Source organism: Corvus kubaryi, unplaced genomic scaffold (assembly GCF_017639235.1).
Source record: "Corvus kubaryi isolate FWS band 111438036 unplaced genomic scaffold, C.kubaryi_AGA036_p1.0 76, whole genome shotgun sequence".
In the NCBI taxonomy this organism is placed as follows: Eukaryota; Metazoa; Chordata; class Aves; order Passeriformes; family Corvidae; genus Corvus; species Corvus kubaryi.
Genome location: NW_024582063.1, coordinates 2,937,677 through 2,951,000, shown reverse-complemented (window position 1 = coordinate 2,951,000; position 13,324 = coordinate 2,937,677). Strand labels below are relative to the sequence as shown.

At 40.1% G+C, this 13,324-nt stretch overlaps 2 protein-coding genes across 2 annotated transcripts in view; one reads left to right on the top strand and one right to left on the bottom strand.

The window, feature by feature from the left end:
• LHCGR (luteinizing hormone/choriogonadotropin receptor) overlaps positions 1 to 7,041 on the top strand; it is a 29,310-nt gene extending 22,269 nt beyond the window's left edge. Inside the window, exon 11 of the mRNA XM_042051499.1 lies at positions 353 to 7,041. Within this exon, the coding sequence (XP_041907433.1) occupies positions 353 to 1,595 (1,243 nt within the window). The 3' untranslated portion in view covers positions 1,596 to 7,041. The remainder of the gene's footprint in view (positions 1 to 352) is intronic.
• STON1 (stonin 1) overlaps positions 5,730 to 13,324 on the bottom strand; it is a 42,497-nt gene continuing 34,902 nt past the window's right edge. The window contains exons 7-11 of the mRNA XM_042051498.1: positions 12,357 to 12,450; positions 10,580 to 11,175; positions 8,811 to 9,083; positions 7,908 to 7,997; positions 5,730 to 6,077 (exon numbers count right to left, since the gene is read on the bottom strand). Of these exons, the coding sequence (XP_041907432.1) occupies positions 5,970 to 6,077; positions 7,908 to 7,997; positions 8,811 to 9,083; positions 10,580 to 11,175; positions 12,357 to 12,450 (1,161 nt within the window). The 3' untranslated portion in view covers positions 5,730 to 5,969. The remainder of the gene's footprint in view (positions 6,078 to 7,907; positions 7,998 to 8,810; positions 9,084 to 10,579; positions 11,176 to 12,356; positions 12,451 to 13,324) is intronic.

The window sequence follows — 13,324 nt, the reverse complement described above, 5'->3', positions numbered from 1 at the left end:
AGCTGTAATCCATCAGCTCAAGTCTTACTATTGCTTGGACTGCAGCCAACCAGCAGCATGAGAACGATGGCTCCCTCACAAAGCAGTCACAATAAAGTACTTCCAAATAATCAGGTTGTATAAGAGAGTATTTCTGTGGATGGGATTGTGACCCCTGCTGCTCTCCAAGGCTGCTTCCCAAACACAAAGCATCCTTACAGGGCTTTGTTATTTGTAAACACCCTGTAGAAACACATGGAGGAAGTCACTGTTTTAAAACAACTGTTATCTGTTGTCTTTTGCAGAAGAATGCGAGTAGCATGTAACAAATAATTCACTCCTGTTGGGGGGGTTGGTTTTTTCATGGTTACAGAGATGACTCCAACAACACATCGCTGTGGTCAGCGGAGAAGAACACGCACCCGTTTGTGACAGATGAAGAAAGTTCTCCCTACAGCTACTCGACCATTTTTGATGACAGCGAAACGGACAGCTTTGACTTCGAGTATGACTTTTGTCAGCCTAAAGTCGTCACGTGCACTCCAGAACCAGATGCCTTTAATCCCTGCGAAGACATCCTGGGATACAGCTTCCTCAGAGTGCTGATCTGGTTTATAAACATCCTCGCCATCGCCGGCAATTTCACCGTGCTCCTCGTTCTCCTGACCAGCCACTACAAGCTCACCGTCCCTCGCTTTCTCATGTGCAACCTCTCCTTCGCCGACTTTTGCATGGGACTGTACCTCCTGCTCATCGCCTCCGTGGACGCCCAGACCAGCGGGCAGTACTACAACCACGCCATAGACTGGCAGACGGGCAGCGGCTGCAGCACCGCCGGGTTCTTCACGGTGTTTGCCAGTGAGCTGTCGGTGTACACGCTGACGGTGATCACCCTGGAGCGCTGGCACACCATCACCTACGCCATGCAGCTGGACCGCAAGCTGCGGCTGCGCCACGCCGTGCCCATCATGCTCGGGGGCTGGCTCTTCTCCATCGGGATAGCCGTGCTGCCTCTCTTCGGGGTCAGCAGCTACATGAAGGTCAGCATCTGTTTGCCCATGGATATCGAAACAGGCCTGTCCCAAGCCTACATTCTGCTGATCTTGGTGCTGAATGTTGTCGCCTTCATTGTCATTTGTGCTTGCTACATCAAGATTTACATCGCCGTGCAGAACCCAGAGCTGGTAGCTGCCAATAAAGACACCAAGGTCGCCAAGAGAATGGCAATACTGATCTTCACGGATTTCACCTGCATGGCCCCCATCTCCTTTTTTGCCATATCCGCTGCCTTCAAAGTTCCTCTCATCACAGTCACCAACTCCAAGATCCTGCTGGTTTTATTTTACCCTGTCAACTCTTGTGCAAACCCCTTTCTCTACGCAATTTTCACCAAAGCATTTCGGAGGGATTTCTTTCTGCTGATGAGCAAGCTTGGTTGCTGCAAGAGCCAAGCAGAGCTCTACAGAATGAACTATTTCTCTGCTTATAACTCCAACTGCAAGAACGGTGGCGCAGCCACAGCCCCCAGCAAGGCCTCCCAAGCATTCCTGCTCTTGTCAGCCTTAGAGAAGCCATATCCTGCACTACGGGGCAAGACATCTCACAAGGAAAATTAACTCAGAGCGCTAAGAGATGCAGCACTTTGCACGGCCAGTGGAGATTATCTTAGTGACTAGGGATTGTTTTATAATATCTTGAACAGTTCATAAATAAAAATGCCAGTAAGTAATTCTTATGCAGCATAACTCTTCTGACGTTCGAGGTGGTGTTTTCCCTTCTCTTCCTTTGTAAGGATAGGTGTGGAAGGTGGCTATTAGGCAAAACTTTTCTTTATGGAGAACCAGAAGAGTCCAGGAATAGTCAAGTTGCTCTTGAAGTTAACAGCTACTGCAGTGATTGCAGCCTGGCTTCTTTTTCTCAAGATCTGCTTCCTTGGAGTATTTAAAGCCGGTTTGCTACCTTTCATGGCTTCTTTTTTCATTCCTATCAGCTATGCTGGCATTGTTGGTTTAAAGAAAGAGGCACTAAACTAGATGCCTTCATTTCATCCACAGAAACTTCCAATTACACAGCCACCTACACACAGTTAAAGAGTGTTCAAGTGATAGGCTGTAAAGATGTCCCCCAAGGAGGAAAGTTGATCTATTGAACCTTTGTTACTGGCAATTTTGCAGTTTACATTAGATCTCAGTCTGAGCTGGTGGGTAGTTTACTTAAATTATTAACCCATACACAGCCACGTGTGATCTGGAAAACACAAGAGATGCAAAACCCCCTCTGCTGCACACAGGACTCTATTTAGGGTATCACATATGCACACACAAATCAGGTAAACTGGAGAGCTGCTTCCTGCACAGGCAAGGAAGTGCTGCTTTGTTTTCCCTCCTGGGACAGTCTGAGGAATGATTTTCACCTGTCAGTTCTCTGACATCACCAGTGCCAGTGGCATTCAGGAATGCACTAGAGCTTCTTCAGCACTCACAGTCCAACTCTATTCCCAGGTGATGGAGCAGAGTAGCACAGTACTTACCTATTTGTGACAATGTTTCCCCATTAAAATCTCTCTTTTCTTTCACTGTTCATTGCCTAATGCTAAGTGATCATGCTAAATGCCTGGTCTAGATTTGTAACTGCATTGGTAATTTAAGTAAGTGCAGAGTTTGATACTCTACCATAAGAAAATAGTACTATTGCAATCACTTTAAACCTTTTATATTCTCCTTTTCAGCTGAGTCCTTTGCTTTCAAGTCTGTGACAGCAACTGAGTTCCAAAGCACTCCTCTTGTTGCCAAAACACTGCACTGCAAGCTAAATTTGCTTCACATTAAGGAAAGCAATTCTTTGTACTAGTGACTGGTCTATCATTAGTTCATAATTGTGATAATTAGAAATAACATCTCTGACCTACTCTTACCTTCAGCTTAATGCCATGATTTCAATCAGTACAAAAGCTCCGGATGTAAGCACAGCTGTGCTCACAAGCAGTTCCCACAGGTGGGGAATGAAGCAGGATTGAGAGCAGAGGAGACTCTTAAAACTCTATGGTTTAGCAATCAGTATAAATCCCATAGGATGCACCTCTTTAAACACACCAGCTCCTGAGCTTAGCCAGTGGTGAAATAGGACTATGAGGGTATTTAACTATAATACAAACCATAGGCACTGGTGTAAAAAAAATAGCTACTGGGCCTAAATCTTTTCTGTCACCTGTCTCAAAATTGATTTTTGAGACTCATTCTTCTGACATCCCATGGAAGAGTCCTGCACAAGATTTAGGACATGACAGCACAATATCTTAAGTGGGCAATAACTGACGTACTTGCATTATATTCCAACAGGACAAGAGCTTGCCAGCACACCCTCCCTACCCCATAACATGGGTGGGAAACACCAAGGAAGGGAAATGAGTTCGAATTAGCAACAGCTGATAGCACCTACCCTACAGGGCTGCAGAGGGAACAGCACTGAGCAGCAACAGATCGCTGTGGGCATTTTTCTTTTTGTACCTGCTGTAAGATGAGTGAAATCCACCATTTACAAAATTCCAGTTTTAAGGGAAAAAAAAAAAAACCACCCCTGACAAAACAGCAAGTGTAATTTATATACTTAAAATTTTTCTACGCACAAAAGTAAGCAAATAAGTAAAAGCAACACTTTGAAAAGAGATACAGATTCATGCCAGAGCTTCTCATACTAGTTACACTTGTTATTCTATCTCATTATTTTTAGTTTACTTTCTTTCTGGTGTAAGGTTTTAGACAGCCATTTACGGAAATATCTTTGATGGCCATAACTGGTATTACATACCTCACCCTGTCACATCTGCAGCAATATGTTTGCTAAACTGTAAGTACCAGCGATCAAAAACATTAATTCACAAACTATTCAGATCAAAAGCACTGGTTACTGCTCAAGTTACAGACTAGAGCTTACATTTTAATAAGAAACTTTTTTTCAGTATAAAAATTCCTGACTTCAGGTGTATTTAGTTGTAAATGTCTTGTTCAAAGCTGTAATTCATTACTAATGTTATTTTTAAAACTAGCTAAAAATGAAGTGCTCTTTAGCTTCTTTATTTTACAGTGACCAGGAAAAACAGATCAAATTCAGAAGCACCACTCAGAGCCTGTGTGGTGTTTAGTGAATGGCTCATATCTAGTCCTGTCCCATGGATTCCTGTGCCACACTACCTCTGCTTCCAGTCTTTCCTGACATTGGAAATGGTCCCACAGTTCATAATGTACAGAGCATGAGCACCCCAGAGCCTGTGAGAGACTATTGAAATCTAAAAACATCTATCATGTGGTAAGAGCTGCATTTCTTGTGCATTTATGGGTCTGAAGTGTAACATCAGTGCAGCTACAAGTCATCTGAATGGGGGAAAAGAAATCATACACTGGAATATTTTAACTGTCTATGAATACACAATTCTTCACATTCCAGCAGCAACATCTATAAAAGACAAAAGAAATGGCACATTTGGTTCAAGTGCTCTAGTTCAGTGTCCCGTCTTTGATACTGGAGAGTAGCAGATACATCAAAAAAAGCACGCAATAAACTCAATAATTGTTCAAAACCTACTTCCTGCCTTACGCCATTAGCACAAGGGTTTGTACCATTATGAACAAGGGCTGGGGTTTTTCCCCTCAATTCTTCCATATATTCATTCTCTCCAACTCTTCCCTTTCTTTTCGTTCCCTTCTCCCAGCCTCTGCCTCCTCTCAGGGATTAGAGATAACCAAAATGCCTCACAGTGTTTCATTCCAACAGACAGGGGAGCAGCAGCCAGGAGGGAGGGGTGCCTTAGTGTAGCACTGCCCTTCCAGCAGGATTATCCTGTTCTGAGGCAGCCTGGCTGCAGCTTTAGCATGGAGTTGTCCAAATTGCCCTACAAGGAACAGGAACCAGCCAGGGAAAAGTTGCAGCTCTGAAGGACAAGGGCCCAAAGCTTCTTTTGGACCTCTGTTTCTAGAAGACCTAATAAAAACTTGATGCTGAGGGCTGGAAGGAATGCAGTTCTCATGGCAGGGTGAGCTACTGCCACATACATGGCTTGTACACGTTTCTCTAAGCAAAGTTTATATTGAGGGAACACAAAAACAACTCTGTGCTAGGAATGTAAATGAGATGACACTTTTATTATTATGCACAATTTGTATCATTCACAGCTTACTGGTCTGTAGTCCTAGAACAAAGCAGAAATGTACAGTAGCAAACTTAAATGACTTTGCATTGACAGTGAAAATAAATCACATTTTAATGTTACATCGCACTACTCATTGCATCTCAGTAGACACAGCTACTATAGAATAAACAATAATAATTCTCATATATTGAGAGCTCCAGGATCTTTCCCAGGCATTTCCCTTACTTGCATCTGGAGTGCATGTCTTTAAACTGAAGTCAAAAAAAAACACAAAGCAACCAAAAAAAGAGAGAACTGTGCAGCTGAAACAGCCACAGGTTTCAGACTTGCACAGATATTGCTTTTTTTTTTAGCTCAACAGTCTTTGAAAAGAATTACACAACACTGTAAATTTATATTTCAAGTCATACTTCAGATTTTAAGAATTGGAAAGAAAACCAACAGAACTAAAATTTATTTAATTATAATCACTAAGTATTTCTTTATTAATTACTAACTATTTCTTTACTGTCTTGAATTACAAACAGACACAACATTTCAAGCTTTAAAGCTATTCATTCCAATGATGTTTCTTGGTTGGAAAAATAATGAAATAATCAGAAAAAAACAGCAAAGACAGCTGAGGAGCTAACAATACAGTTGTTATATTGTTCATTTGCAAACTAAACAGATTAACAACACAAATTAACAACACCGATTTTGCGTATTTTTTGCCACAGCTTTGTTGTTTTGGGGGTTTTTTGGGAGATTTTTTTCTGAAACAACAATAGAAAGTCCAGTTGTTTCACAGAAGTCTTATAAGGAAATAATGCCACAGTCTTCAAGGACATACAGGAGTGAGGTTTCACCACTCTGCATCTCCAGTGGCTTTTGAAAACACATGGTCTTTACCCCCAATGGACATCACTCCATCTTTTAAGTAGAACTTCCATTTGTTCTTAGTTCGATGTATCTGATGAAAAATAATAATCAAAATCAACGCCACCACAAATATACATTACACCATTTTTCTTAAACATAAAAAAAAAATTAAGACTTCAGCACAACCTGTTTTACACACCTGGTTTTGATTTTAAAATCCTTACAGTCCAAAATATTCAATGAAAGCAGTATATTTCAATTGTTTATAAAGAACTCCCTGCCCTCTCAAGACAGAAACCTCCTGAATCTTATCCCATCCTGTCCCACTCTCCTCTCCCACAACTTTCCCCCCCAAAAATTGTTATCTATACAGCTCAACACCAGCAGGACAAGACAACAGTAATGGGGCAATCCCAAAACACAGCACACCTTGCAAACCAGTGTAGCTTATCTGAAATGCAATGTTTTCCTTTTCACATGGCAAAGCAATGTTGCATGCCTAGAAGTGTGAGGAACAGGCTGAAAGCATAAAAACTTGTCTTAAAAGCAGAAGAATTTGCATATCCTGTTTCTTTTTAAAGGCCTGCAAAAAGATCCATACTGCTGAAAATTTTGTTTGATACTAAAAGGAGGAATTTTAAATATCTCTAGAAAACTCCTTGTATTTTCAGCATCAGTCTATTTTCAGTCCTAGAAAGGAATGAAACAGGACAGCAATTTTACCAGCAATATTGTCTTAAAGGTAATTTAAGAGATAACTGTTTTTACGTACTTTCTATGGGGCCTACATGTTTTATTAAATCTGTATTGGAAAGGGGAAAGTTACCAACATCTTTCTGCAGCCTCTGTAACTATCAATTTCTAATTACATCGGATACTAAATTTCCTACAAGACATGTCCAATGCTGACCTTCCTAGTAGTTTCTTTCAGATTTTCAAGCAATTTTTCAGCTTATTTCAGGCAAAACTTGCTCTAGATAACAGCATGCACTACCTATAGCATCTGTAACATCTGAGTTCTGAAGCTTCAAAACTTGGGGTACCTTTCTATACAATACAGACACCAATGGCTTCATTTCAGAGGCATTTTCTACACATATCCCTATAACTTCCCAAAATAACTGGTTTCAGGAACACTCATCTTTCACAGGCTAATAAAGACAATTTTCTTAGCACCTGTTTCCTGAACCACAGGCAACCATTAAGGCAGGCCTAGTTAGACACAAAAAGTTATCACTAGTCACTTTTGAAAGAATATTTAAAAAAAAAAATCAAGGCACAGTCTTAAACAAACTACAGCCATGTTTTTCCATATTTGCTTTAAAATAAAATATGCACTTTTTTAATCTTTTAAATTATGACATATAAGCATCCAAAACCATACCATTGCTAAAAGGACTTAATTTGATCTTCAGGAGTTCAAAATGAGTTGAATTTTAAACACTAAAATGAAGGAGGACAAAATGGCACTTAACAACTACTTTGTTTTTCAGACACAACAAAATTCTGGTATCAAAATCTCTCACTAAGCACTTCAAAGACAAAAAAATAAAGTAAAAGAAAGTACAAACACTCCTCTTTCTGTTATCAATTTTAAAAGCCTTAATTCATGGTTGGACATGCCTACATACATCCATGGAGATGTTGATCTTACTTAAGAGTTAAGGAAATAGACAAACTTTTGCACCTTTACAAAACATAATTTTGCAAGACTTCTTGTTCCCTTTTCCTTTAATAGGCCATTATGATTATCCTCTTTTCAGAAAACAGCAGGAAAGTCTTCAGACTATTGTCAGCTAAACATATCATTTAAAGGCTCTATTACAGCATTAGAGTTTCTTTAAAAGGCACTGACAGTAGAGCCAGCACAGATTTGCTGAAAAGATTTAGTATGATTAAAGAACAAAGTATATTACTGTACCTTTTCATACTGACAAACGATCACATTATCGGTGTCAAACAAGTCTGCAATGTCCTGTTCACTGACATCATCACCAGAGTTTAAGGGGTCCTAGAGATTAAAATTCTGTTTTATACACTCTTTCAGAATGGCACTGAATGTACTTGGAATTAAACACACCCAGAACAATAAAGTTACCATTGCAAAAATCAAGATCTAGAGGCTGTGAAGACCACATTGCACCAACCTCATTTACAAGTACCTTTTAGTTATGAGTTTGCATTCTCAAAACCCAAAACACCCTAAACAAAAACACAGGTCAAAAAAAGTAAGACTGCTAACTGATAAAGCAGATCCCAGTAAATGAAATACTGATCAACTTGTATTTATTTATATGAAGTCCAAACGCTATGAGTTGATTCTCTTGTGAACAAACCCATAGGATACAAAATTGCATATCTTTAAGAAAAAGGAAAACCTAGGAAACACAGGGGATTAGACAGAGAACAGGGTTCTTGTATCACATCTCTGTCTAATTCCCTGTGGTCCTTCAGAAGGAAAGAAAACCTAGATTTGTATCCTGATCTTATTTAAATAAATCTTATTTAAATTTAAATCTTTAAATAATAAGTAAAAAGTGGAACTCCATTCCACTAAGGCCAGGATTTTACAATAAAACTTTAATTCTGATCATTAATTCATCCAATAAACAAATTACTTTCCAACAGTTCTTTCATTTGTCCACACTCCTCATAATGAGCTTTGGAGTAATTTCCCTGCAGTATCTCCCATCTCCAGACGTTTGTAACTTCACTGTCCATGCTCTGCATTAAACTAACCAGGAAGTGTTCTAGGTCCAACAATTCAACAGCCAGGAGAGATCTAATGTTGTTATGTGCTTCTAAAGGCTTAAAAGTAAATTACCTCCTCAACTATATCTATTTGGAGGTCTTCATTGTCCCCATCACTGCAGCTGGACTCCATGTTTGAAGAACTGTCACATTCTTCATCATAGTCTTCCTCATCATCCAGAACTCTTAGATCCTCTGAATCAATAAAACCAATGAATTCATTCTCTTCTTTATCTTTTGTATGTGGTATTTGTTCCTTGGAAGAAACATCCCCAGTGCCATCGAGCTGACTTATGCCTTCAATGTCACTGCAGAGATCCTTCTCCAGCAGTAGATCAGATCCTGTCTGCTCCATGGATTCCATGTGACAGGAATGACAGAGACCAGGGACAGCTTGTGAATTAACACCATAATGGAAGCCATGTTCAGCACAAAGCCTGAGATTTTTGTTTAATAAACCAACAAGCTAGGGGCACTAAAATGAGAGCTTCAGGTCCTACTTGAAAGCCCTGAGTACATTTGCAAACATTGTGTTGCACCTAACTTAAATGGAACCCAGGTCAAATATTCCTCAGCAATACAGAAAAAAAAAATTCTTAGACTTTTCTCCAAACACTCTTGTACTCAAAAAACTCTAAAACAAAGGCAATCAAGTGTGCCTTTAGAATTTCTATTGTAAAAAAACCTCCCATAAAAAAAAGGAACAAGCTACTCCTCTACCCCCAAAAATAGGATTTTTCATTTTTGAAATAAAAGTCAAGATGAACTGATCCCTCTCCCTCAACTCATTCAAAATGCTTTGTTTAAATAAGATATAAAAAGCTGGGAGAGACAGTAAATATTTCAGTACTTCAAGTTACTGTTCATAAAAGTGCTAGAATTCCTAAACAGAGTATTCACAGGAGCATAAAAGGGCTTTAGGGTTTCAGCCATCTTCAGTTTCTCATTAAATCTTTATTGTAGCACTTAATTCCCATCCACATACACTTTCTAGTTCAAGAAAATAACACTTTGTCTTGACCTTCCATTCTCACTCAGACAGTCCTCATCATGCTGCCATCGGAGTTCGGATGAGCAACATAACATGCTTTCTATTTACAGACATTTGGCATTACTGTCATTAAATTTGCATTTAATAAATTTGCCTCAATCACATATGAGCACTACAACTCAAAGTCAGCAAGCCAGCCTGAACTTCAAACATCTGCAAATAATTTCTGGAACTAAAATTAGATGAGGTCAGGAAAGCAGCTTGTTAATTAAAATCATTCAAGTTTCCCACACAGCTCTAGCTGAGTTCTAGTTTGTCCAGGATTTTTCCCCCAAGAAAACACATTTTCTTCAAGGAGATTTTTCACTTATCAAATTTGACTTTTCATCCTGAATGCATTCTCAATACAACTTTAATGCTCTTTGCACATTACAACTTAAAATTAATCCCAGCTGATCCTGCAAAAGCACTTTGCCCACAACTGACCAGTATCCATATGCAGGTCAGTGTCAGAATGATATGGAAGTTCACAAGGAGTCTTTCATGTCTGCTTAATCACGAAAAATCCCTATGATTCTCAAAAATAATCAATAAGTCTAATACATTTTATCTATTACACTTTCAGTATTTTTAAATTGATATTCTCATCACAGTATGTTAGCAGTAGTTTTGACAAATTCTCAATGTAAAAACAAGCAGTCAGCTACTGCTATACTAAACAAGCTTAAGAATGAGCCATGAAATAATTTTTATTCTTCTCATTTAGAGGTCCTAGTTGTCACTTAGAGATGTGTTCAAACCACCACCTCTAACAGATGTATTTTTGTTAGCTGAGAAACAAAAGGCCTTACCTTGTCAGGGGAAGCGATGCTGCCCTGATCCCTTAGAAATGCATTTTCATCCAAACTTTCCCCTGCAATAATCAGGTCAATGATATCATCAGGCACCTGCTGCTGCAGCAGATCCGGATGCTCCATGTCCAGCTGCCCCTCCATATCCAGCAGGACACTGCTTGAGCTGCTTGCCAAGGATTCATCAACAAAAAGTCCTTCAGAGCATTCTGGAGTAAACACAGCTGTGTGAAGGTTGTCTTGCTGGGATTTTTCTGTGAATTCACTACACTGATTCAACACTGCATTAATTTCAAATTCCTGCAGACTTGCAGAAGGCTGCTGGACCAAGGTAGCAGAGTTCTCCAGGTGTTGCTTTTCCATGAAGTTTGGTTTATACAGCGCAGCCTGTTGGACAGCAGTCTCCTGGGGCTGCAGTGTTTCACCAGCTGCATGGGCAGCAGATGCATTCACCTGTGCGACACTGGCAATGCTGGCCTGCAGAACTGAAGCTTGTCCAAGGGGATGAAATACCTGCTGCACGGGGTAGTGGAGAAGGCTTCCATCTCCTGAGGCCTGTGTAACCACAACAGGCACATTCACATTGTAAAACTGCCCTGCAGAGAGAAGAGTTAAAAACTGCTTCAGCAGGTGAAACTACAGGTACATCTGGGCCACTGACCTGTCCCCATTAAAATCAACAGCAAACACTCAGGCAAACTATAGGAAAAAGCACATTTACAAAGCAAAACTTTCCTCAGGCACAATTCCAGCCCTTGAAAATCAGGTATTCAGAAGTTTTTTGAATCATGGCTTCCATCCAGTCCATCATGTTTAATACCTCTTTTTTGGTTTGGCCTACACAGTACCCTCTGACAGTAAGTTCAATAATTTAACTACATACTGGATTTAAAATTAATAAATAAATAAATACGCTGGTTTGAAATTTTTCCATGTCATTTCAGAAACTAAGGAATACAAGATGAAACTAGTCCATAGCTGCAGGGAGAGCTCATTCCTTTATGGACCTTTAAGTATCCTCTGTAAAAAAACTGCCTATTTTAGTTTAAAAAACCCAAACAATTCCTAATTTATATATCTTATCTTAAGAGAACCACTCCAAATACTGAATGCTTAAAGTTATTATTATCAGGGTTAGAACTGAGATGCCAGAGCCAAGTTCCAAATTTCATTTGATTTTTCCTCTCCCCACACACATGCTCACGCAAACAGAGTCACTGGTACCGGTCTATAGGTCTCATAACATCAGGAATAACACCTGAAACAGATAACTAGAGACATCAGTTTTCACCAGAGAACAGCTGTTTGAGGGAAGAGTCAATGACTGAACTAAGCCTTCTACTGATTACACCTAAGCAGTACAAGCACATTTTTGTACAAGCAGTGCAGGCAGTTTTACCAGCAAAAGAATGGGATCAAAAAGGTTAATGGATAGTTGGATTTTATTTTAATAAGAAATCAATTTGTCTCCGAAGCACCAGCGTGCCTTCGGGTTTTTTAAAACATAGAAGATTGTCCCAGAGAGACAGGGAGAAGGAGATACCTGTGTCTGGGCTGACAAAGAAAAACACTTGTAACAAGTTGTAAAACTGACACACCAACTAATCAGTGCAGTTTCTTCCCCCACGCCGCCACTGCAAACACAAAGTACAAAGGAAGAGGAGGGTAACTGGCTCTACTCACTTCAACTTCTCATCTATTTCATCGACTGTCCCTGGGACTGCCTTTCAACATCCCCAGACCACTGTAAGACTTGACATCTCCTCGTGACCCTTACCTGGTGCTGGCTGCAGCATCACTCCAGCTGGCATCTGTAAAGGATAAGCAACACACGAAGGGAGAGCAAGAGTGACACCCACTCGTGGGGGCCCCTGGAACACAAGAGCTGGGTTTAGGCAGGAACAAGGCACTGAGTGCCACACCTGGAATATCCGTGTGAAACACAGAGGGCCTCTCTGTGGCCATCTTCACTGGAAAGCTCCATCATGCTTTTGAGATTTAGACAGATGGAGAGTATTCTGCACTGACAGAGTAACGACCTGCCCCAAGCATTTCCTACTTTCCAACTATCAGACTCCCTTTTTGCTAAGGCAACATCTTCCATATCCCCTCAATGCACCCACCATCCAGAAGGGTATTTTTCTACTCAGTCACTTTTACCTAAGTTTATGCATTACTCCACACAGCACAGGCTTCTTGCCTAGGCCTATGAAGTCTATTCATGTTCTCTTTTCCTCCTGGGAAACAAAGAGTTGGATTTACAGCTCCCTTTCAAACTAGCTGTTCTGAGGAAATCTAAAGTTTAAATCAGGAAACTCACATATTGCACAAACACCTTCCCAATATTATATTTCAACTTGACAAGCTAGTTAGCTTGAGGCTCAAGAGGCACTCAGTAAGTTCATCAAGCTCTGGCAATTAGTGGCTGCTCCCCAAAGAAATTTTGCCATGCCCAGACTTCAGAACTTGTCAACTACAAAAATACTCATTTTTCTTCTGGATGATTTCTACACCTCAAAGACAAAGCTGCTCCCAGCTTCACTAGTGGTACTATTTCTCAGCCATGCACTATTTTAACAACCAGTAATATTTCTCTTTTATAAAAAAGTATATGTAGGTGTGCATTTCCACTACACTTTCATCCTATGGGCTAAACACATGCAGCTGTGTCTTCCAACATGCTTCTGGCTTCACTTCTTGCAGAACCAGCTGGTACATCCCATCCTTTTTCACTGCTCCAACAGA